The 22,272-nt window shown below is 32.4% G+C and overlaps 1 protein-coding gene and 1 long non-coding RNA gene across 5 annotated transcripts in view; one reads left to right on the top strand and one right to left on the bottom strand.

Annotated features, from left to right (window-relative positions):
* Positions 1-310: 310 nt before the first annotated feature.
* Positions 311-22,272, bottom strand: part of LOC143242170 (uncharacterized) — a 125,256-nt gene continuing 103,294 nt past the window's right edge. For 3 of the 4 annotated variants that reach the window (XR_013022501.1, XM_076485500.1, XM_076485501.1), the window contains one exon: positions 311-1,007. Coding sequence is in view for 3 of the 4 variants with exons in the window: in XM_076485500.1 (XP_076341615.1) it covers positions 695-1,007 (313 nt within the window). In the remaining variant the exon portion in view is untranslated. Of the gene's footprint in view, positions 1,008-2,927; positions 3,066-22,272 lie in introns of those variants that run through there. The other variant, XM_076485502.1, reaches the window with a different exon arrangement.
* LOC143243246 (uncharacterized) lies at positions 3,011-21,943 on the top strand. Its single transcript, XR_013024243.1, has 7 exons — positions 3,011-3,145; positions 5,735-5,812; positions 11,710-11,827; positions 12,721-12,878; positions 19,309-19,385; positions 21,135-21,255; positions 21,924-21,943. It is a non-coding gene; the product is annotated as an uncharacterized LOC143243246 (long non-coding RNA).

Raw genomic sequence — 22,272 nt, 5'->3', positions numbered from 1 at the left:
ACTACTGTAGTTGTTGTATGCCAGTGAGCCTTATAAGCTATTAAATACAATGGTAGCCCACATCAAAATCTTATATCAATGTTAAAATAGCCTTCTTGTTTTCAAGTTATAAATTTCTCTAAAAAAACGATTCCTAATTCTTTTAGCTTTTTTCACCTCAATCAAATACATTAGACTACTGAAGGTTTTTCAATGTGTGTAAATAATCATACTTAAATAATTTTAAACCTTTACACCACTATTATTTTCTAATGGTATTCAAAACATATAGTCTTCAAAAAAAGAAACGCAAAAGGCAGAATATAAGACATATTGTTAACAAGTTTATTCCGGGTAGTTCTGTGTGACATGTGTGAAATTTTGCACAGTCACTGCTGAACATCCAAAGTCTGCAAAGGCGAAGTCCACGCTCACTAGTTGAAGTTTAACGTCACTCAACGTCAATAACGAGTATGCCCCCCGTGAGCATCAAAAACTGTTTGGAATCTCCTGCCCATGGAAGCGATGAGATGACAAATCACATCCTGTGGAATGGCTGACCACTCAGCCTGCAAAGCTGCTGCAAGCTGAGGTAGAGTCTGCGATTGAGGTTGTCGCCGTCGCAGACGTCGGTCCAACTCGTCCCAAAGATGTTCGATGGGGCTTAAATGTGGTGATCTGGAGGGCCAGGGAAGAACGTTGATGTTGTGGTGTCTCAAGAAGACAGTCGTGAGTCGGGATGTGTGAGGACGGGCGTTGTCATGTTGAAAACGTCATTGAAGTTCACCATGATGGGTTGCACATGGGGTTTTAGAATCTCGTCGACGTATCGTTGAGCCGTAAGATTCCCTCGAATGTGCAAAAGGACTGTTGAAGCAGTAGACGTCGCAGTGGTGGTCCTATCCCGAAGGTGACGTAACCGGATGTAGTGATCCTGTGCGGGCGTGGTCACACGAGGTCTGCCAGATCGTGGACGGTCACGAGTTGATCCATGTTGTTGGTGACGATTCCATAGCCTTTTGATGGTGCTATATTAATATAATAAAATAAATAAATTATATATTCAAACATCTAATACCGCCCTCTACATTCCGACACTCAGGTAGCTTTCGGTCAGTTACCTCTTTCTTTGTGAACCTGACGATGACCGAAGAAGGTCGAAACGTTCGCTCTTCTATGTAAAATATTTTCTCAACCCAAACGAGCCGTTTTTGCAGATCTCTCAAACAAATTTATTGGATACGCATGCGTTTTGGCGAAAATCCGATGTTTTCCTCCGTTTTCAAAGTGCACAACTTTTATTGTCATTTTGGTCTGACAATCAGTGCCTTAACACGTGTAACATCACATACTCTGAGCTTGTAACGTTATTACATATATTTCTCTTTAAAATAACAAAAATATCCCTTTTGCCTTTCTTTTTTTAAAGAGTATATTTATATATGGTGCCTTTGTTGTTAATATTTGCAATAATTTTATCAAGATACAAATAATAGTTGATACTATGGAATAAGAACCAGAATTTTATTTGATTAAGTAAGTGGTTCAAAAGTTGTATGAAGTTTAAAGTTAGGCAATTGAAAACAGATGTTTCATTTCAAAGAGAATAACTGATATTTACCAGTAAGACAGGAGCATTATGCAGTGAAAACAATATTTTATTGTTAAAAAGGCTCCATTACCTACAAAGATTCATCAGAAATCCATCATCATATCATATTATTTACAATAGGAAAATAATTAAATGTTCAAAAAAATACCTTTCAAAATTATGTGAGAGTGTAGATGTTATCTTGTGTAATCATAGATAACTCAAATGATAAAAATATTACACTTAAAATATTTTAAAAATTATTTTATAAACTGCTATAGTTTATGACTGTATATATACATATATGAAGTATAGTCAGTATATACGTATTTTTTATCAAATTAGCACTAAAATGGTGAAAATGTTTTTATATTACATTTCTATAAAATGTGCAAATATTTGAAATTTACGTAATAACATTTTATTGTGAAAATTATTTGTATTTTATCCAAAAAATCACAAGCATAAGCAAAATAAGTAACTGAACAATTTAAAAATGTTTTCATCTTCAGTAATATTAGACCCTTTGGCTCCCTGTTAATGGCCAGTGATCCCACAAGAATATATATGTATGTGTATGAAATTTCCAAGAATGCTTCAAATGAATGTCCTAAATGAGTTGTATTATATGCCACAACAGCAGTTTCTTTGGTACTATATTATCAATCAAAGACAAAAGCTTTAAGAATTAATATTTTTCACTTAATCTGCTAAGTGTATTACGTCTATTATTAATACTCTTAGGTAACATTTGAGGACTTAACTGACACCTAATAAAATTCAATTTAGATGTTAGAAAATTGCTCATACTGACGTCCAAGCCCCTAATGGCACAGCGGTATGTCTGCAGACTCACACCACTAAAATCTGGGTTTCGATGCCCCTGGTGGACAGAGCACAGATAGCCCATTGTGCAGCTTTGTGCTTAATTCTAAACAAACAAACTGATGTCCAACAAATATTCGAAATTTTGAGTAACTTACAAGTTATTGTGTCACAAAATATTGTGAACTCAGATAATAAATGAGCCATTTATCCCAGTCTCATACACACTTTGAAGAACTTTAAATTGTATTTGCAATAATTAACTTACAACTACCTCTTCTACTAGTTTTGAGTTTGATCAGCATCCGACATTGAATTTTAGCTTTACACATTTCGTGGGTGTGAGCGCTAGTTCTAAAACTAATGCAATATCAAAAATTACAGATTAAAATCATATTAATTACTTATCTTAGAATATGGAGACAACTATTGTGATATCAATCAAGTCTTATTTCTCACCTTTTAACCTAATAATACTATTGATATTACAAAATGTTCTGTTCCACTAACAATGATAAGAATATAAACATACGTATGCTTTCTTATTTTCTTCATATGACGAGAACTTTCTTGCAGATTCGGTTGTACTCTTTGTTCGAAACTGTAGAGGTCGCTTGATAACACATACAGATAGCTAACTGCTCAGAAGACTGACAATTTTTACAATTTTATTTTAGTGAAGTGATGTCTCCAAAGAAAAACCAAACGAACCAGGAAAGAAAGCTGATCAGAAGAATGAAATATATCAATGTAAAACAATTTTAAATTTTATTGTTGTATACATAGGCACTGAAATACTGAATTATGTAAATTGTAACCAGTGCAATATTTGTACGTTGAAGTAATATATTGTACCTTGAATTTACCGTAGCGGCTAAGCCTAATTCCAGTCTGTGAGTGTTAATACAAAAATGAGTTAGTTACATAATAATTGTTCATGCTAATTATAAGTAGTATCTGCAGTATTATTACAAATGTTATGTTCAATGTAATTAGATTTGGACAACATTTTAAAATGAAATTATTAGTATATAACTCATAAGTCGGGACAACATAAATTGTAAATTTACGATTTTTAAACTTTAAAAGGCAATGGTGAAATAAGTGCATGTCTTATCACTTTGAATTGTGGCTCTATCGTAATCAGGAAAAAGGCTTTTCCAGCAGCTGGTAAATCATGAAGAGTACTTAATAGGACAAGTACTTTTCCTTTTAACTTAATTGCTTTAGTGACTCTTTATGTGAAAGTTTTAAACTATGAAAACTATTTTTATAATATTAAATAGTTAAAACAAATTCAGATACAAGACCAAAAACAACATGGGTAGATAATTGTACTTTGCTGTCAATCTGGATATTTTGTTTATTGGCTGATGACTTTACCAAAACCTCATTGGCCAAAATACAAACAACTGTTACACAGTTTTTGAAAACTGGATCTCCAGCTGGCTACAAAACATATATCAACATGCTACAACATTCAGTGATTAAGTGTACTTATTCTATATTGATAAAGTAACATTAATACAGGAAAAGAAGAAAGTGGCTTGTAAGTTCAAAGTGACAGTGTAGATGCAATGGTTCAGACTTGGAGGTCAAAATGGCACAAAAAGCAGGTGTGAAAGAGCTGCCAGGTAAATTAAAAGTATGAAGAAAGAGAAAAGGAAGCACTGATTCATCTATTCCACTGGAGAGTGATGAAGATGAAATGCCTAGCAGTACTTCTGAGGATCCCATAGAGTTTGTGACACTGAATGAATGATGCAGATAATCCAAGAATTGAAGTGTAAAAGCAAGACATTGTTGTGGTGTTTCAACATGGCACAGGAGCAATGCCGATTCAATTTGGTATTGAATCCACAACAACATTAAACTTTCCAAATCAAGAAGCTCTATGAAAAGCATCAAGTTTCAGTGCTCTTAAAAAGAGCAGTTGATTGCTTGCATTCTGCATGGCAGGATTAAGGATTCTTTGCACTACATTACTTCCAAGAGATCGAGATGATCTTATGAACATGACTGGAAATACAATTAAATCTGACGATACAAAATTTTTCTCATATGCCAATAATATGCAACAAATTTTGCCAGAGAAAGTTTGTCTCACTTTGACTATCTGATTTAGATTTATATTGCTCAGCGTAAGGCCAGATCAAAAAATAACTTATTGTTGCAAGATTCATGGTTAAATTTCAAAATGTCTTACTCAGAATGAAATACAATTGTATACCTATGAGAATTGATTACATCAGTTTGTTTCATGCAAAGTATTCAATTAATTTTATGAAAATAATCAACTTGTGTGTCCAATTATTGCTATCTTCAATATTCAGTAATCAAAAATTAATCTTTTTTAGAGGCAGTTCACATCTTGCACAGAAAGCTGTCTTCTTTATGTCTGCCTTAGAAATTTCCATGCTACTTGTGAAGTTCTGCTGATTGTGTGAGTAACTAATTTCCTCACACAGGTCATGTAGTAATGATGGATTATCGTCATGTTGACTAATTGTTTTTTCAATTACATTGTGATGCTTCTTGTTTGGTGATATTGTTTTGTCTGGTGCACATGAGATGGTGTGTAAGGCAAAGATGAGACTGTTTCTTGTTTCTGTTTTTTAATAGTGTTCTTTGGCTAGTGTATGAAATCTGTTTTTTGAAATAACCAAATACTTTGTTGAGGTCAGAAAATGACTGATTTGGGGTATATTCAGTGGTGATGCACACCAACACACACACACACATCCTAAATAGATCAGATGTATTTAAGTTGGGTCTGGTAAAGGCAAATTCTGGGTGTTATTTGTCTCATTTTACTACTTTAATATCATGCTGAAAAGGTGTGGTCAGTTCTTATAAACTTCATGAGAAGACAGTGCATTAGCATTCAAAATATTAGTCCAACCAGGTATCCAAGGCTACCTTAACTTTTACCAGTGTTTGAAACTGCAAAATTTTGTGATGGCCTTTTAACATGTCTTTAATGCTTTGTAATTTCATAATTATCATCAACATTGTCTGCAGGAAAGTAGGAAGAAAAACAGTATGAAAGGCTTTGTAAAATAATACTTCCATATAGTTATCTTGAAAGTATTGCATTAAAGTCAAATTCATAAAGTGTAGTTTTTTATCTTAACAGCTGTCACATTTTCTTTATTTTTAATGAACATATATTAGATAATATGTTTTGAATATTTTAAAACTCTAATTATCTTTGTAATGCATAATTTGTTTACTTAATCAATGAAATAGTAAGCCATGTTTATTAAAGTTATTGATACAAAGGTTCAAACAAATTGTTGGTAGTAGAAGAGTAATCACACTCTACTCACATTACCTCAGGTAGATCAACAAGTAGGAAGAAAAAGAAGGAAATTGTTGACCTGAACTTGACATTCAAATCTGTAATAACACAGAAAGGTAAATACTACTCTTTATATTATGAAATAGGTCTTTTTCTATCACCTTTCCTTGCTTGTGGAGAATGAAGTTAATGTTAGATAACACTGCACAACAAAGTTTTTACTTCTTAAACATTGTTGGGTGTTTCTTATAGATTTTTGGCTGCAAATCACGAAAATCACGTCCACATTTGCTCATTACGTACAGTTTCATTGAAATCTTCAGTTTTGCTACAATGGGAAAACAATATCAGGGCAACTGGAATCCATCAATGCTTGCTGACTACTGTTGGACACTGCAACGTGATGCACAGGACATTGAATACAAACAAAAATCAGGAGCAAAACACTTTTAATTATGTTGAACTTAATAGCGTATTAGAAACATAAACGCAATTAAATAAGTTATTGCCAGTAAACAGTTAACTGTCTATTTCTCAAAGTTTCTACGTTATGAAGCAAAACCAAAACTATATTTGTGCATACCCACCAGATACCTGTCACAATCAGCAAAACCTTTTCAGGAAGCAAAACATTTCAAAAAAATTGTTGTGCAGTATAATTTGTGTATGGAGTATAAAGGTTTATTATTTTATTTTTACCTAATACAAATGCTAGATTAGACAAGCTTTCTCATAAGTTATTTCTATGTAATTTGATAGAGAGTGTGAGCAAGAAATTCTGAAATTTGTATATTCCCATTGTTGTATGACTTTCAACATAACAAGTACATGATATGTATGTCAGGACAAATGGTTATACCAAAATAAAACTGAAAACAATGTTTTGACCTTCTTAGGTCATCTTCAGATTAACAAAGAAGGGGATTGCAACAGTTGTTCTGAAATACATTTTTACTTCAAGTTGGTTTCTTGTCATCACGAAATACATGATATATTGTTAATCACTTAACCTCTCCTACATGTTGATATGGCATGTTTTTGTAAACATATAAATACAAAAATTTTGATTTTTTTTTCCCATTATTGCTTTTGCTTGTTTTGAAGTGGTGTAAAATGAGCAGGAGAATATGTCAATGTGAGGTTTAATAGTACTAAAAAACATAGGATTTTATAGTTAACTGAAGACTTAAGAATTACTACATAAGTGTTATTAATACAGATAATCTTTGGATACGTCAATGATCTGGCTGTCTAAGTAGGTCATAAAGGTTTTTAAGATTTTATTTCTTAGAAATAGCAAATAACATAAGTTGAATCTTTCAAACTGAGTTATTAAAGAAAAAGTTAAAATACTTTCCAGAATTATTATGGTTTTTATACCTTATGTATTATAAAGAAACTGAAATACATCATGATGTATTCTACCATATTAATATTGCTCTTGATATGTAGTCTTAAATGTGTTTAAAGATGGAACCTCTTTGCTTTCTACTTTTAGAGATACATTTCCCTGACATTGAAATCCTTACATAAGTTAGAATTTTTTAGCATTAGTCATATATAAAATAATTTCTAAAGTGTGGAACATCAGGTTTACAATTTCACCCATTTAAAGTTCAAAATATTTATTTTTCATTATTTTTTTTAAGGTATGGAACTAAAATTGTACTAATGTACAACTTGTAATTATAAATATTTATTCTTTATCAGTGAGAGTTAAATATTTGCTTTTGGAGTGGTTGAAAAGAAATAGTTTTATTGCATCTGAGTTCTGCAATTATAACACTTAGACATAAATCAGGTAGATAATTGTGATTAACAATAATTGGCTTTATAAGTACAATGAAATTGTTTACATAGCTAAAACTCATTCAAAACAAAAAGCATAAACTATTATATTACTGTAACTTTAATGAATGTTATTTTTATACATTTTAAAAATGTATGTTTGTACATTTTATCTGTTTTTATAACTTTAAAAATTAAAACAACTTATGTAACAAGTGTGTGGTGCAAGTATTGTGTACATATTAACTGAAAGCATGAATTCTTATACTGTACATAGCTATCTTTAATATTAAATTAGTTTTCATAATTTTTGTGTGTTTTTCAACAGTTAAGTCACTGATATTCTTAAGGTGAAAAAAACAAGAGATAAAAGTCTACTTTATGGAAATCATCCCCTCGGTGTAGATTCCTGTACGTGGTGAGGGAACCTCCCAGGGAAGGTTCTGTTCTGTCTGGTTACCTTCTCTTGGATGTAAACATCCACGTGTTTGCCGTGCATGGTGACCCGTGAAGGGGAGGAGAGGATCCTGGTGGTTGAGGGGTCCAACCCTAACACACCACTTTAGCCTTGAATTCCTGTCAGCGGGCAGCCTTTGGGTGGCCCCCCTTGGGTCAATCGGCTGGTTCACTTGGGCTAGAGTCAACAAAGTACCAGTGTTGGTAGTTCTCAACAGGTGTTGTGGACATTGCGCCTGATGCTGGTGTTTGGGTATAGTGCTCATGAAACCCTGGCATTGCTGCATTGTCCTTGCATGACTTTGTAGTGCATCCCCTCGTAGGGCTCCATGGTGGGTGGGGTCAGTGGGTACCAAAATTTTTCTTTTTTCCTATGGATCCTCCTTCGAAAAATTTAAATAAAATAGTGAGAAAACAGTCAATAGGTAAGCGACCACGTCTTGAAGACTTTGAGCAGCTATCTTCAACATCTGTAACACATGAACCTCATTTTCTTATATTACATTTTCTTTCAGAAAAACCTTTAGGGCAATTATCCCCATTTTTAATTCAGAAGGGACTAGAGGGTCTTGCTGGCTCTCCAAAGTCAGTAAAGAAGCTTCGATCTGGAGACATATTGGTTGAAACATCCACATCCCACCACAGTGAACTCCTCTTGAATTCAACGGCAATTGGAGATATACCTATTGAGGTTACACCCCATACTACCTTGAATTCATCAGGAGGAGTTATTGTTGAGGGATATGAAGAATGTCCCCGAGTCAGAGATTCTTGCTGGGCTCTCCGCTCAAGGAGTTTCTGCAGTGAGGTGCATCTCCACTTGCAAAGATGGAGTTACACTGCCAACAGATACCCTTGTTTTGACATTTACATCATCACGTGCACCTGCCATCATCAAGGCAGGTTATCTAATTTGCAGGGTAAGGTCATTCATTTCAAACCCTCTCCCATGTTTCCAGTGTCAGAGGTTCGGGCCACTCAAAGACATCATGTTGTGGTTCCCTGACATGTGCTCATTATGGTGGCAAGGACCACAATGCCTATGAATGTGACATGGACCCAAATTGCGTCAACTGCAATGGTTCTCACCCTTCCTTCTTTCGTTCTTGCCCAAAATGGTTGGAGGAAAAAGAGGTGCAGCGTTTGAAAACGACTCATAACATTAGTTATCCTGAGGCTCGGAAATTGCTGCCCACCACTCCATCTCAGACATATGCTGCTGCACTTTATTCCACAACTTCACCCTGATCCTGTACTTCATATTGGTGAAGTTTTGCTGCCAGTGGTCCCTGAGACCAAGTTCTTGGGGCTTATCTTTGACCATAAGCTGACCTTTATACCACACTTAAAGCAGCTACGGGTCAAATGCACAAAACTGCTGAACATCCTCCGTGTCCTCTCTCCTTCCAGTTGGGGAGCAGATCGATGTTCTATGTTAAAGGTATATCGTGCTCTTATTCGATCAAAATTCAACTATGGATCAGTGGTCTGTGGCTCTGCCAGACCCTCAGCTTTGAAGATGCTAGACCCCATTCATCACCAAGGACTTCGACTCTGCACTGGAGCATTCCGCACCTCTCCAGTTCAAAGCTTATACATTGAATCTCATGAACCTTCTCTGCACTTTTGCCATTTGCAACTATCTTTACTATATTATTCAAAACTTCATTCCCTACCAAAGCATCCCACCTGGGTGTGTGTTTTCCTTCCTCGGTGGGCTGTACTTTTTTCAGAACAGATGATCTGCCATTGCTCCATTTGACCTTCGCATCCTGGCTTAATTGGATAATATTGCAGATTCCACAGGTCAGCCCATCCCACCATTGCTTATTACAGCCCCAAATGTTACCTTTCTTTCAGTCATTTGAAAAAGGCAGATACTCCAGCTTGGAAGTACCGTCATTTATTTAATGAACATTTTTCAAACAATCATTCCGTTCCCATTCTCAGATGCTTCCAAATCAGGTAATTCAGTGGGCTCTGCTATGGTTTGCCGTGGTTCAGTAGTTGCGTGTAGAATCCCTTCTACAGCTTCTGTGTTCACTGCTGAACTGTATGCAATATCTCTTGCCCTGGATCATATTGCAGCTGAGCAGTACTTCAACTGCACCATTTATACTTATTTGCTAAGTTCTATACTGGCCCTGGAATTGCTACACGTTGCCTCATACCCTGTTCTCGCTGATATTCAAAACCGACTGGCCAATTTCTCATTAACTGCTACTTCTATCCAGGCCATTTTGGTATTCACGAGAACGAGCTTGCAGACAGGGCAGCTTAATCTATCTGCTCTGGCACTATCGTCGCTGTGCCTATTCCATACATGAACTATGGTTTTGTATTCAAGGCTCGGCTCCATGCCAGCTGGCAGTCTACTTGGAGTGAACAACGCGACAACAAGCTTTTTCAAATAAAACCCTATATTGGGCTTTGGCCATCTAGCTTTCGGAAGGAGGAAGTTGTTCTAACTAGACTACGCATTGGTCACAGTTTTTTAACATATCATTTTATTTTATCTGGAACTGATGCACCAGTGTGTAGTTTGTGTAACACTCAAATCACTATCAGCCACATTTTACTTTCTTGCTATCGTTACGATTCTCAACGATGGCACTATTTTAACCATGTTTTTTCCCAGGGTTTATCTGTAACATTGGACAGTGTTATTGGTGATGGTGACACTGTCCACCTTGATAAAGTTTTAGTTTTTAATGGCCATTAATCTTTTTAATCTCATTTAAGTCTTGAATATTTATTCATTTCACCTTTTTAATTGTGGTTCCCTTTTTACAGTTTCATTTTCTCTAGTTCAATTTGACATTGAAAAAGGGCCAGAACATTAAATAACTTAACACAGGACTGGTAAGGCCAACTTCAGGTGACTAACGCTGCTGTTTTAACTATCCGTTTGAACTACCCATTAGTCATCCTGGCGAGTTATTCCCATTTTGCTGCATGTCTTTTAAACTTTTATTACTTTACCCTTTGGAACTAGCCATAATGACACATAACCTGGAACCAGGACTGGAAAGACCAACTTCAGGTGACTGACGGTGGTTCTGGTACTTGCCAGTTAGTCTTACTGGCGGGTTATGATCATTACCATTCTGCTACAGAAGTTCTTTACAACTTTGTGGACTGGATGTCAACATCGGTTTTATGTAGTTTTCTGTTTTTAATTGCTGTTTTGTTTTTACCTTCGTTTACTTTTGCAAATTTTACTACATTTACTTTTACCTTCTTACTGGACATTTGGCTACTCGTTATTACGATTTTGCTAATGTCTTTTAAAACTTCTATTATTTTACATTTTGATAATGGCTGCTATGACACATAACCCAGAACCAGGACTGGAAAGACCAACTTTAGGTGACTGGCGGTGGTTCTTGAACTTACCTGTTAGTCTTCCTGGCGGGTTATGATCATTACCATTTTGCTATAGAAAGTCCTTTAGAACTTTTTTACTCTGCTTTCTCTTTAACATTGTAGACTAGATGTCAACATTGGATTTATACTTTTCTGTTTTTCAATGATGTTTTGTTTTACCTTCATTTCATTTTGTGTATTTTACTACATTTACTTTATTTTTACCTTTTTACTGGATGTTTGGTGCAGATAGCCAAGCTGCTTTGTGACATAAAACACAAAATCAATCAACGTAAATCACACACTACATCACTGAAATGTTTTATCTTGTTACTCTCAACATGGCTACAGTTCAGTTATATTCATCTCTTGCAGAAAGGTGATATAACTATTTTAATTTCAGGAACTGATCCTTTATAAGTAAGAACAGTGTAAGAAAGGTGACAAATGCAAGTTTTCCCACGATGATGTTGAAAATAAGAGTGAAAAGAAGAGTATTTATGTAGACTTGAGAGATGAAGGTAATGTAGTTTATTTTTTTATCTATGTATCTATTATCTGTTAATAACGTAAAGTTTAAAGGTTTTTTAAATCAACTGTATGGTTTTCTGTGTTTGCATTATTAGCGTTAGACTACTGAAGCATTTTAAGAGTTTAAATGTCCATCTTCAGTTGTATCTTTTAGAAAATTAATGTAGATAAATCTAATTCTGTTAAGGGTTTATATCTTTTATTTCAATTATAAAAAGTTTAAATTCTATATTTTTTGGTCAATATGAATTTTATCTAATAAATAATTTGGATTTCAATCAGTTAATTATTACTTACTGCACTTGATAAACCAGAATAAACATATGATGTCATAGAAGAATATTCCTACAGCTTTCAAATAGTCAAAAATATTTTCAGAAGTAAAACCACAACAACAAAAGAAACAAAATTCCTGTCTTTGGTATTTTTCCTCTTTTCCCTGAGCCTTACATTGAGATCATTTGTTCACATTTATGAGAGCTCTGGGTATCTAATATGTTGATAAACCAAATTACTGCTGCAGTAATATATGATCAGTGTATTGACTATAGAAATTCCCATTACAGCTGAACATGCTACTGGTAAGATTTCCCAGGAATTTAGTTAAAAGTTATATACGGACTTTAATTCTCAGGAAATTAGATTCATGGGTTTAGCCAGTGATTTCTTCTTCTTTTCAGTAAAACAATGTTTCTAAGTAAGAATGTAATCAATAAGAAGACATTTGGACTCTGTTTTTCTTTGTTTTTAACACTTTTTATTTTAGCCTGTCATATTCCACACCATTTCAAGAGTTTTAGTTTTCCACTACTTTTCATGCTTCCAAGTTGTTTGCTTTGGGAGAGGATTGTTCTTCTCATACTTTTGTTTCTGTTGATACCAGTTCTACCAGGGGACTGGTACATGTTGATAAACTTTACCATACCTCAAATCTGGTTGATATACCTGTGGTAGTTGTGACTCAGATGTCATTTGTGTGGCTTTACTCTTATTTACACATGGGAGAATTGAGTATTTCATGTCATTAATGTATGGATTTTGGTAAGTTAGATATTTATATGTTCTTTATCACCTAAGTTATTTTAAACGAATTATAAATGAGATGTTGATTATTAATTGTGTTATTACCAGATACATTTAATCATTTCAAAGTACATTAATCTTACATACTTTGTGGTCTCGACAGATTTCATGGCTTTGTTAGTTCATTATTAGTAATTTCACTCGGTATGTTTAGGTGTAGATTGTTTGTAAGTTGCATATTATTACTACTAGTAACATATAATTATTTTATTTTTCAAAATTGTTGATTTTGTGCTTAACCATTTTCTCTTCATAATCCACTATTTAATATTCTTCCACACAGTGTCCACTTCATTGCTCTAAATCATGTTTTCCATTTCAGGACTTTCCTGTTTGTTTGGACAAACCTCAGTTCTTTTTTTTACTCTATGAGAATTTGTGCTCTTCTTTCTATGAATAACTAGATAATGTTTGCTTCTACTCATTCACAGTCCATAGACCACACTTCACTGATTCTACAAGTTACAATAGAGTGAGGATTCCTCATGACAGTGGGGGAAATCCATTCTTAACTCCTCTCAATAACCCATTCATTTGGGTAGTTTTCTTCTTTTCAACCTCATTTGGGCCCAGCCTTCTCCTTTTCAGGTTTGGAACAAGCAGTTCACATGTTCTTCACCTCATATTTCTTGCAGTTAAATGTATTCTATCTTTGTGGGGATGTGAACTATGGATCAAACTTGTTTGTATTCACTTTAGTGGGAACTGTGAGATCAGTGAAACTTCTCACCCATACACACTGCCTGCATCCATATACTAGTAACAACATTTACTAGTTCATGTCTTGCCTTATGTATTGTATGTTATAAAATGTTTTTCATTGTAAGTTTAATTGTCTTCATTAGTAAAACTTGATTTCTTTGCTTATGTGATGTTAACATGCATCTGCTTGCAGAAGAACTGAGTCATTTAACCAATCAAAATAAGAGTTTGTGATACTTATTTTAGCAATCAATCAAAATTATGATTAAATCAGTTGTCATGAAAGTAATAAACTAATTGAAATTAATGTTTCTAGTTATTCCAAATATCCGGATGATCAAAATATTTGTTAGGTACAAACTTGCATAAGAGGCAGGTGTGGGGATGCTTTATGACTTCCATTGCCATTAAATTTACTATTCCTGTCATTGTTAATGCAAAGCTACAGAAGCTATCTATCACTGCACCAATTTTGAACCATTGACTGTCAACTCTCTGGCTATTTAAATAATTAGGTGTAAATTTATTGTATTTTGATTTTTTTTTCACACTGTGTGATGTTTTTGCTTTACAATTGTATCACTATTATTTAAAGTTGTATTAGTGTGAGCACATTTAGAGCAGGAGCCCAAGTGGTCCAATCATTCATATTTTTAGTATTTAATAACTGTGTTCTTCAGTTCTGTATGAGAGAATGCAGGTGAGGTGAAGGGATCCATAGGGTAAACATTATGCACATTTTTCAGAGATTAATAATAATATTGTTTAATATTATATTTAAATAGACATGAATTTAAGGTAGAGATCAAGGGAGTTGAAACCCCATCCCTTCTAGCTATTCTTTTTTTTCTTTTTTGAAAAGTAATACCTGTATCATTTAATGTTTTTATCTGTGGGGTCTTAACTCCTCCCTCCATTTCCCCCCTTCATTTGATTAGGAAAACAGTCAATAGTATTGAAAATAAATATTAGGTTTCAATATCTGTTTGATTGGTCTATTAATTACCTTTATTATTATTTATTTGAAATTAGTTTATTTTGAATCTATAACAGTCAGGTTATAAGCCATTAACTTATGAATACAATAATATGAACATCAACTTAATGTTTCCCTGGTAAATTATCAGGCCTTGGTTTTTATCCAGAAATTAACAGTGTGCATGCATTCTAGACTTTATGGAGATTTGTTTTCCTTAAAGAAAGTGTTATTTTTTGGAATTTATAATGCATAATGGAGGTGTTTAGACATTTTCATTGTTGGTTGGTTAGCTTGGCATTTTATGGTGCAAAGCAACTAGGCTGTCTGCACCAGACATTTTGGTAATGAAGTTAGAAAAAAATTACCTTTTTTATCTAAATGGTAATAAAAAACTTTATTTTAACCAAAATTTTGAAAAAACTATTTATGGTTATTATTTCTTACATCATTTGTAGCCCTTATATTTATGACACTTGTAGCTCTTGTAACATATGCCTACTTTAAAATCTGTTTTTCATTGTTTGAATGTTATAATGTCACAAATGTTTTAGTACTGTTGATATCCAAAATAAGTAAAAATGCAAGTGACAAAAAAAGAATTGAAAACAAACTGATGTTTGCAAACACTAAAATGTGAATAGAGGTGTAGACATGGTTTTCCTTTCAAAATATAATAATTTATTTCAATTAAAGTTTAAAATGTTTGTTTTTATTTTCCAATTGATCACATTAGTAGAAATAAAGATATAGATTTTCAGTTGTTCATTACAACCTATATGAACTAATAATAATAGACTTTCTAATTAATTTTATCACTAGTTCCTTGTAACGCATAGGTATAAATAAAAAATGAATGTGATGTACACTTATCAATTAAACTAGTAGAAGTCTAATTATAACTGCTCCTTTATAAAAGAAAGAAAGAAAAACTATTCTTGCTATGAGAACAGTTGTTAAGAAAGTTTAAATGTACTTGGATATAGCACATAGACTATCATGTGTTGATAAAGTTAAAATATAGGTTGTTTCTTATAGCTTTGTAAAGTTTCTTTTGTTGTGAATTCTGAATGTATTTGTGTATAAAATTATATTTTAAAGCTATAGAAATTTTCTTCAAAGAGAAAATATATGATAACTTTACATAATGTAAGTAAGCTTATACAGTTTAAAGATGGGTTGAACTGATAACAAATCTTATTAAAAGTTTAACATGATAATGAATGTATAGTGTTTGGAAAAGATTTTGTCATCATCAGGTTTAATAATATACCTATACACTGAAATGTATATTGTATGAACAAAGAGGTTACATAACTTGAGATTGTTTAAAGCATAATAAAGTTATTTTGTTGATGCTCTGTTTATAATTACTGTTTTTACTTTTTAATAAACACATTATGATTTTATTAAGTTGCAGTGTTTGTAAACATATTTTTTAATATGTTCACCAAATAAAATACTGTCATCAAATTGTACAATTTTACTATTTAGTGAATATGGTAGGAAATTGCAAAATATTGTGATGTAAATATTTATTAAGTAATGTTCTAGAATGTTTATTTTGTTCAAATAATGAAGATAAATAAATTGTTTAACTAAAAATGGCAACTGTTAAAAAGATGAAAGCTGTCATGTGAAATTAAGGGTAATTTAAAAATTAGTGAAAAAAAAAAGAGTGAAAGAAAAAATTAAAAATGATACCACGTTAGAATAATGTTGTGGTTGAAAAAAATTAAGGAGTAAGCACGTGCTTTTCTTGTTTGGGTTATAAAAGGTGTGGTACTAATGGGTTAAGTGTAATTGATCAGTTCAAGGAATTATTTTCCACAAAGTAGGGCACACAATTCTTATCTAATGAGATTATTAGGGATTCAGTAACAAAGAAGGGAAGAGGAACATTATTTAATGTTGTCCTTTGCATAATTTTTGCTTCTTTCATAAGTACTCTTAACTGGTGGTAATAAATACAAACTGTAGATGTTTAAATCCTTAAACAGAACTAATTTACAAAAATTGTAAACTTGTTAAGCATTTTTAAGAAGAAACCCCCCACTAAAAAAGTAAGTTCTAATACAGAAAATCAAGATTTTCTAACTTGTTTACTATACCACTTGGATGGAAAGTACATAAGTTATAAAATATTTCTATTTAATGTTGTTTTTAAGCATTAAACACACAGAAAATACATTTTTGTCATTTAAAAACTTGACAGTCAGACATGTACAGATCATATATAAATTTGTAACTGTAAAGGTGATGCATTTGGTTTGTTCTCTCAAAACATCTCAGTGATGGTATACTTAACATGTGATGAAACTTGTGGTTACCATGAAACACATTCATCTATTTAAAAAAACTGATACTGACACTCATAATGTATAAATATTAAAAACAGACTTATTTGTGAGCTTTCTGATATTTTAGTTATTAAACTTTCTATATTCCAGTTGGTAACAAAACATTTTGTTATCCCATTTCACAGTGTCAGGATGGCATCTGCATAGTGCTTGATATTGGTGGTGTTGCACAGCATCATCCTTATCATATGGTTGAATGTTTCTGCAGAGTTGACTTGGCACCTGCTGAAATTGGTAAATCCATCTAGTATTAAAATGCTGTCTTCTCTGTAAATCCTGTCTTCATTAGGATTTGGCAATAACCTTTACTGAGGTTGATCTTTGAAGAGAACCTGACCTTATAATTTCTAGGTTGTCCATAGTTTCAGAGTTGAACTTCATCACAAGATTCAGCTTTTGGAAATTTATTTAGAAACAGTTAACCTATCTCTAATTTTTTGATTAAAACTGGTAAATGGTAGGCTGAATTTGAAGGCTTAACAATTCCAGCTTCCAACATTGCCTCAGCTTCCTGCTTTGTAAGGTACAGGTATTTCATTGCATAAGGCATCTGAAAGGGCTTCACTTTAGCTGGATGGCTTTATAACTTCAAGGAGATGTTGTTGTGTTGCACAAGGCCTATCTTTCCTGGTCTATCCATGAAGATATCTCTCACTTCTTTCTGAGCTGTTGGCGACATTTTCAGTCACAAAGGTTTAATCCATGCGGACCTATTAAGCCGTGGTTAACAAGGTTGACCCCAAATACTTCTTAACGGCACTTGTATTTCATTGCATAAGGTATCAAAATTTGACATGGTTATATATCATGTAATCTCCATGCTATTTGCACTTTTACTATAGTTGTGCACATATTGGTCTGTCTATTTCCACTGTCCTTCTCATTTTCTTCTACCACAACTTACCACTGTGTAATCATGGCTGTGGCTTACCAAATGTTGTAAACATACTTAATAGTGATGTAAATTTATAAGTGTGTTGGACCACGAAATTTTCTACAGTAGGTATCTCTGACTTGCTGGCAGTGAAATTGACAAAAAATTAACAACATGCACTCCACTTGTTTTTTTTTATAATATATGTTTGAAACAAGTTAAATGTATGTACAAAATTATTTACACTATGGAGATAGTATTTGTATCTTAGACACTATACAGTTTTCTTTTTATTGTCCAAAGTCCACTTAAGCCAATTCAACTGTTTTAGAATTCAGTTGACAAGCTAAACTTTTATTTCTTTTAATCACAGGAGTATCATGATATCACATGAGCTACTACAGTTGTATCCTTAACTTTCAGTATTATTCTGTTTTTTGTACTTCCAATTATCATCTTTCTTTTGTTGAAGCCAACATATGTGGGTTCAATTGGTTTAGAACACCCTTTTATGAGACATATTATTCTCCTTATCTCTTTTAAACTTTAAATGTCACCCTAACCTACCAACCATTCACTTCCACAACAGTTAACTTTACAAAGTCTAACTTTTCTGTGACAGTAGTTCTCTCTCATGTGACTTTTACTCTTTTTTCATTCATCTAGTTATAGTTATTTATACATGTATCACAGTCTTGACATCACTGAGTTACAAAGTAAATTAATTAGTAACACTACCTGCACTAAACAGGCTTATATTCAAGTTGGTGTAAAGTTTAGACATAAGTTTTCTCTGAATACTTTGTTATTACATTATTATTAAATAATATCATAATTTTATAAAATTATATTTCCTGTACATAAATTGTTATCTGTATGCATTTATAAAATTACATCTTGCTCTATGTAATTTATAAAATTGTGTTCTGTGTGTGCTTTATAATATATTATTGTATTATATATAATTTTTACAATTGTGTAATTATATTCTGTGTACTTCAAGAGAGCAGCTCTTAGGTCTACTTGACAAGAATTTCATTTTAAACATTTTTGGCTTGGAAAAAGTATTTTATTTTCTGTCTATCCACACTTCAATACAAGTTTACTTATTGAATTTCATATTTTGTACTCTTGTCTTCCTCTCTTTATGTTTATGAAGGATAGTATACTTTTAATATATTTTCATAAAAATGTACATAAGTTGTTATCATTGTTTTAAGTTGTTTAGATTTTTTATACACAAGACTTTATTGACTTATAACAATTTAGATCTTTATTACATTTTTTAATGAAAACATGTGTAAAGTGTGACAGTTAATATATAAATTTGGGTAATAAGTACATACACATATATGTAAGTATAAAAGACATTGTGTACAAAATTTTTATATTTGTCTGATTGCATGTTTGTTCAATATTTAATTGAAATATATTTTGTAACCATAGTATCAACAACAACATTATTTTGATTTGTAGATAGCAGAGAAGAAGGAAAAAGTTCAAGTGGAACAGGACAGGAAAAAGTAGAGTTTAAAGCTGGTCATCACATTGATGTAAGTGATATTGTAAAACTGTATGACTGTCACCATATGATGAGTATTATTAGTAAGTTAAAGTTTGTTGACCATCATCATGGTGTAATTATAATAGATGAACTCCACTGGTCACCCTTAATTTAATGAAATATAACTACTTGTTATCATCTATTGTAAATATTGATATTGTTTGATTGACATAAGAAGTGATCAACAGTTTGTAAAATCATTCTTGAAATTACTGATCATCGCTGTGATATAAATAATAATATATTTATTTTCAACATAGCTTGTACTTTGCTTAAGAAGAGGTAAGCTAACCTTACAAATAGCAAGACAACTTGATGTAGAATTTTAACATTATGTAGTACAAAATGCATTATTAATGAGTGTTGTCATAGAGCATATTTAAACTTGTCAAGTTTATTCTTTTCATTGTTAAGTATGTTTATCTGAAGAGTAAACTAGAATCTTCATAGTTATGAGTCTTCAAACAGCTCAGTGGACAAGAGATGTTTACATTCAACCCAGACTTGGCTGTAGAAGGCTAGATGGGTGAAGATGAGGCAGCATATGATCTATTTCCTTGAGAAGATAGTGAGGTATTGATATTTCATCTATTATCAAAGCATGAGGTCTTGTTTGCATGCTATTTTATCTCTTAAGGATTTTCATGGAAATGTTATTAAGGAATGTTGCTTAATTAAACAGTATGTGTTTTATCCAGTTCATCAATATCATTTGATATCATAGTTTGTTTCTTCAAAGAGAAAAAAAAAGTTGTGCAGTGAAACATTTATATATTTTTATTTCTCTCTCCACATTACAGGCTGTGGTATCACAAGGATATTGGAAGAATTCTCTTTATACAAAAAAAGACAATTATAATTTCTCTCTCTCTTTTGAGTAATACCAGCAAACTTGGTTGTTAGTGTTGACACATCAGTGAACAGTTTTCTGTCTTTTTGTAGCTGGGAAATTGAAAATTGATTTTAAAAGGCTTTTATAGTTTTGGAAGAAATAAAATACACATTTAAACTCAAACCAAAAGTTTAAAAATACATATATTAACACTCCTATTTAAAAGTGGGGCCTAATAGGCCCCAGAGCAACTTGAAATGTTATTAATATTAGGCTAATAATTTTGTATTTAAATGAAATTGCCATTTAAATCCATTAATGAATGGATTAACGAGATTCCCACTGTCCCTATCTACTACCTAGCTTAAACCACAGCCAGGGAACGGGCTTGGAGAAATCAGGATTAGAAACGTCTTTTAGTAGGAGTGTTAATTTGCTTTCATGGTTAAAACATGAAATAAATACCTCATTTAAAATATGTTATGAAAAGTGAATGAAATAATGAACAAAACTGCCTCTGGATATTGTATTAAAGAAAGGACATTAGGTGTTTAATGAGTCAGTTTACAAGCATTGTAAATGGTGAACTTTCTTCATCGAATGTGAATGTGAAAAGTTAATTACTTATGAAGAAGTCAAGTTCTAGAAAAGTTAGACATATGCTGGGATTAAATCTAAAATTATGGTAAAACTAAATTTGTGGGCAATACTAGCTTTGGGGTTGGAGAACTATTTTAGCCCCCTCCCACTATTGCAGCTCTGTTAAGAAATATAATTATAGACTTAATATATAAATATTACTTTTAAATTTTGTCTGTGTCAATGCTAACATGTATGAGATATATTTATCATAAAATTTGAGGGCATTGGAACTATAAATTTAATCTTTGTAAACTTTCTTTGCAGTTGCAGAACTGTGATTCATATCTGGAACTAACAGCTGAGACCCTTATCCTGCAAGCAAATGTAGGATTAACATTGTTACCTAATCTTCATGAAGTGAACAGAAGAAAAGCAAACCTATATGGTAAGGAGATGTACTCAGTATCTAGTGTGTATTACATTAAGAAAGTAACTGTTATAGTAGGGAGTTGTGCCTTAAATTTAATTCAAGTGTCTGTTGAAGTAGGAAAGTTATAGTTTAGGTTTAATATGAAGTATCTATTTTAATAAGAGAATTGTTGACAAAATTTTAAAAAGTATGTTATAATAATATGAAGTTAGAACATAATATAAATTAGCTGTTAAAATAAGATTTTGTTAAAAACCATTATTATCAGCTGTAATAATAATTAATTTGTATTTAATGCTTATTAATTTAAAAAAAAAAAAGATGTTTAGACTTATTTAATGAAACCACAAATATTTCATTTTTAGAAAAAATCATGACATTTCAAATGTTAAAAGAAAGGTTTGTCTGTGAAAGGTAGTTTGCAATTTTTTTTACAGATATTAAAAAGCCTTAATGAAGCTTATAACTAATAAAAATGATAAATGTATTGATATATGTACAAATTATATATTTGCTTTGTTAGTTATTGTCAATATTTCAAAATGTATTGAGAAAAATCAGGACAGATTGTGTTGATTAAATATCATATAGATAATTATAGCAGTAATTGTTGGTATCGTTGTTAGTGGTATTTTGTACTAACATGGTGTTCATTATGATTGTTTTATTAAATAAATTTCTAGAAGAGGAGGGAAGTTCCTGAAGCAGCTGATTGAGAAGATCATCTTGCTGCTACAGTAGATGGAGAAGCTGTTCCAATCAATGAAAACCTATTTGAGGAAGAATTGGATGTGGAATAACCAATGCATAATGAGTAGAAATCCTATAAAGTTACAATGTCTGAAACTTAACTGTAGTGTGTGTAACTGAACATTGACAGTGACTTGTGTCTCCCAGATTCTTCTTAAAGATAATTTCAAGATTGTTTTACAAAGTGCTGGTACCCCACCACATATGATCTGTACCACTAGTAGATGTCTGCTCTACATTTATTTATTACTTACCTACCTATAGCTGAACATTTTTTGTTTA

Source organism: Tachypleus tridentatus, unplaced genomic scaffold (assembly GCF_004210375.1).
Source record: "Tachypleus tridentatus isolate NWPU-2018 unplaced genomic scaffold, ASM421037v1 Hic_cluster_2, whole genome shotgun sequence".
Lineage (NCBI taxonomy): Eukaryota > Metazoa > Arthropoda > Merostomata > Xiphosura > Limulidae > Tachypleus > Tachypleus tridentatus.
This window is presented reverse-complemented; position numbering and strand designations above follow the sequence as displayed.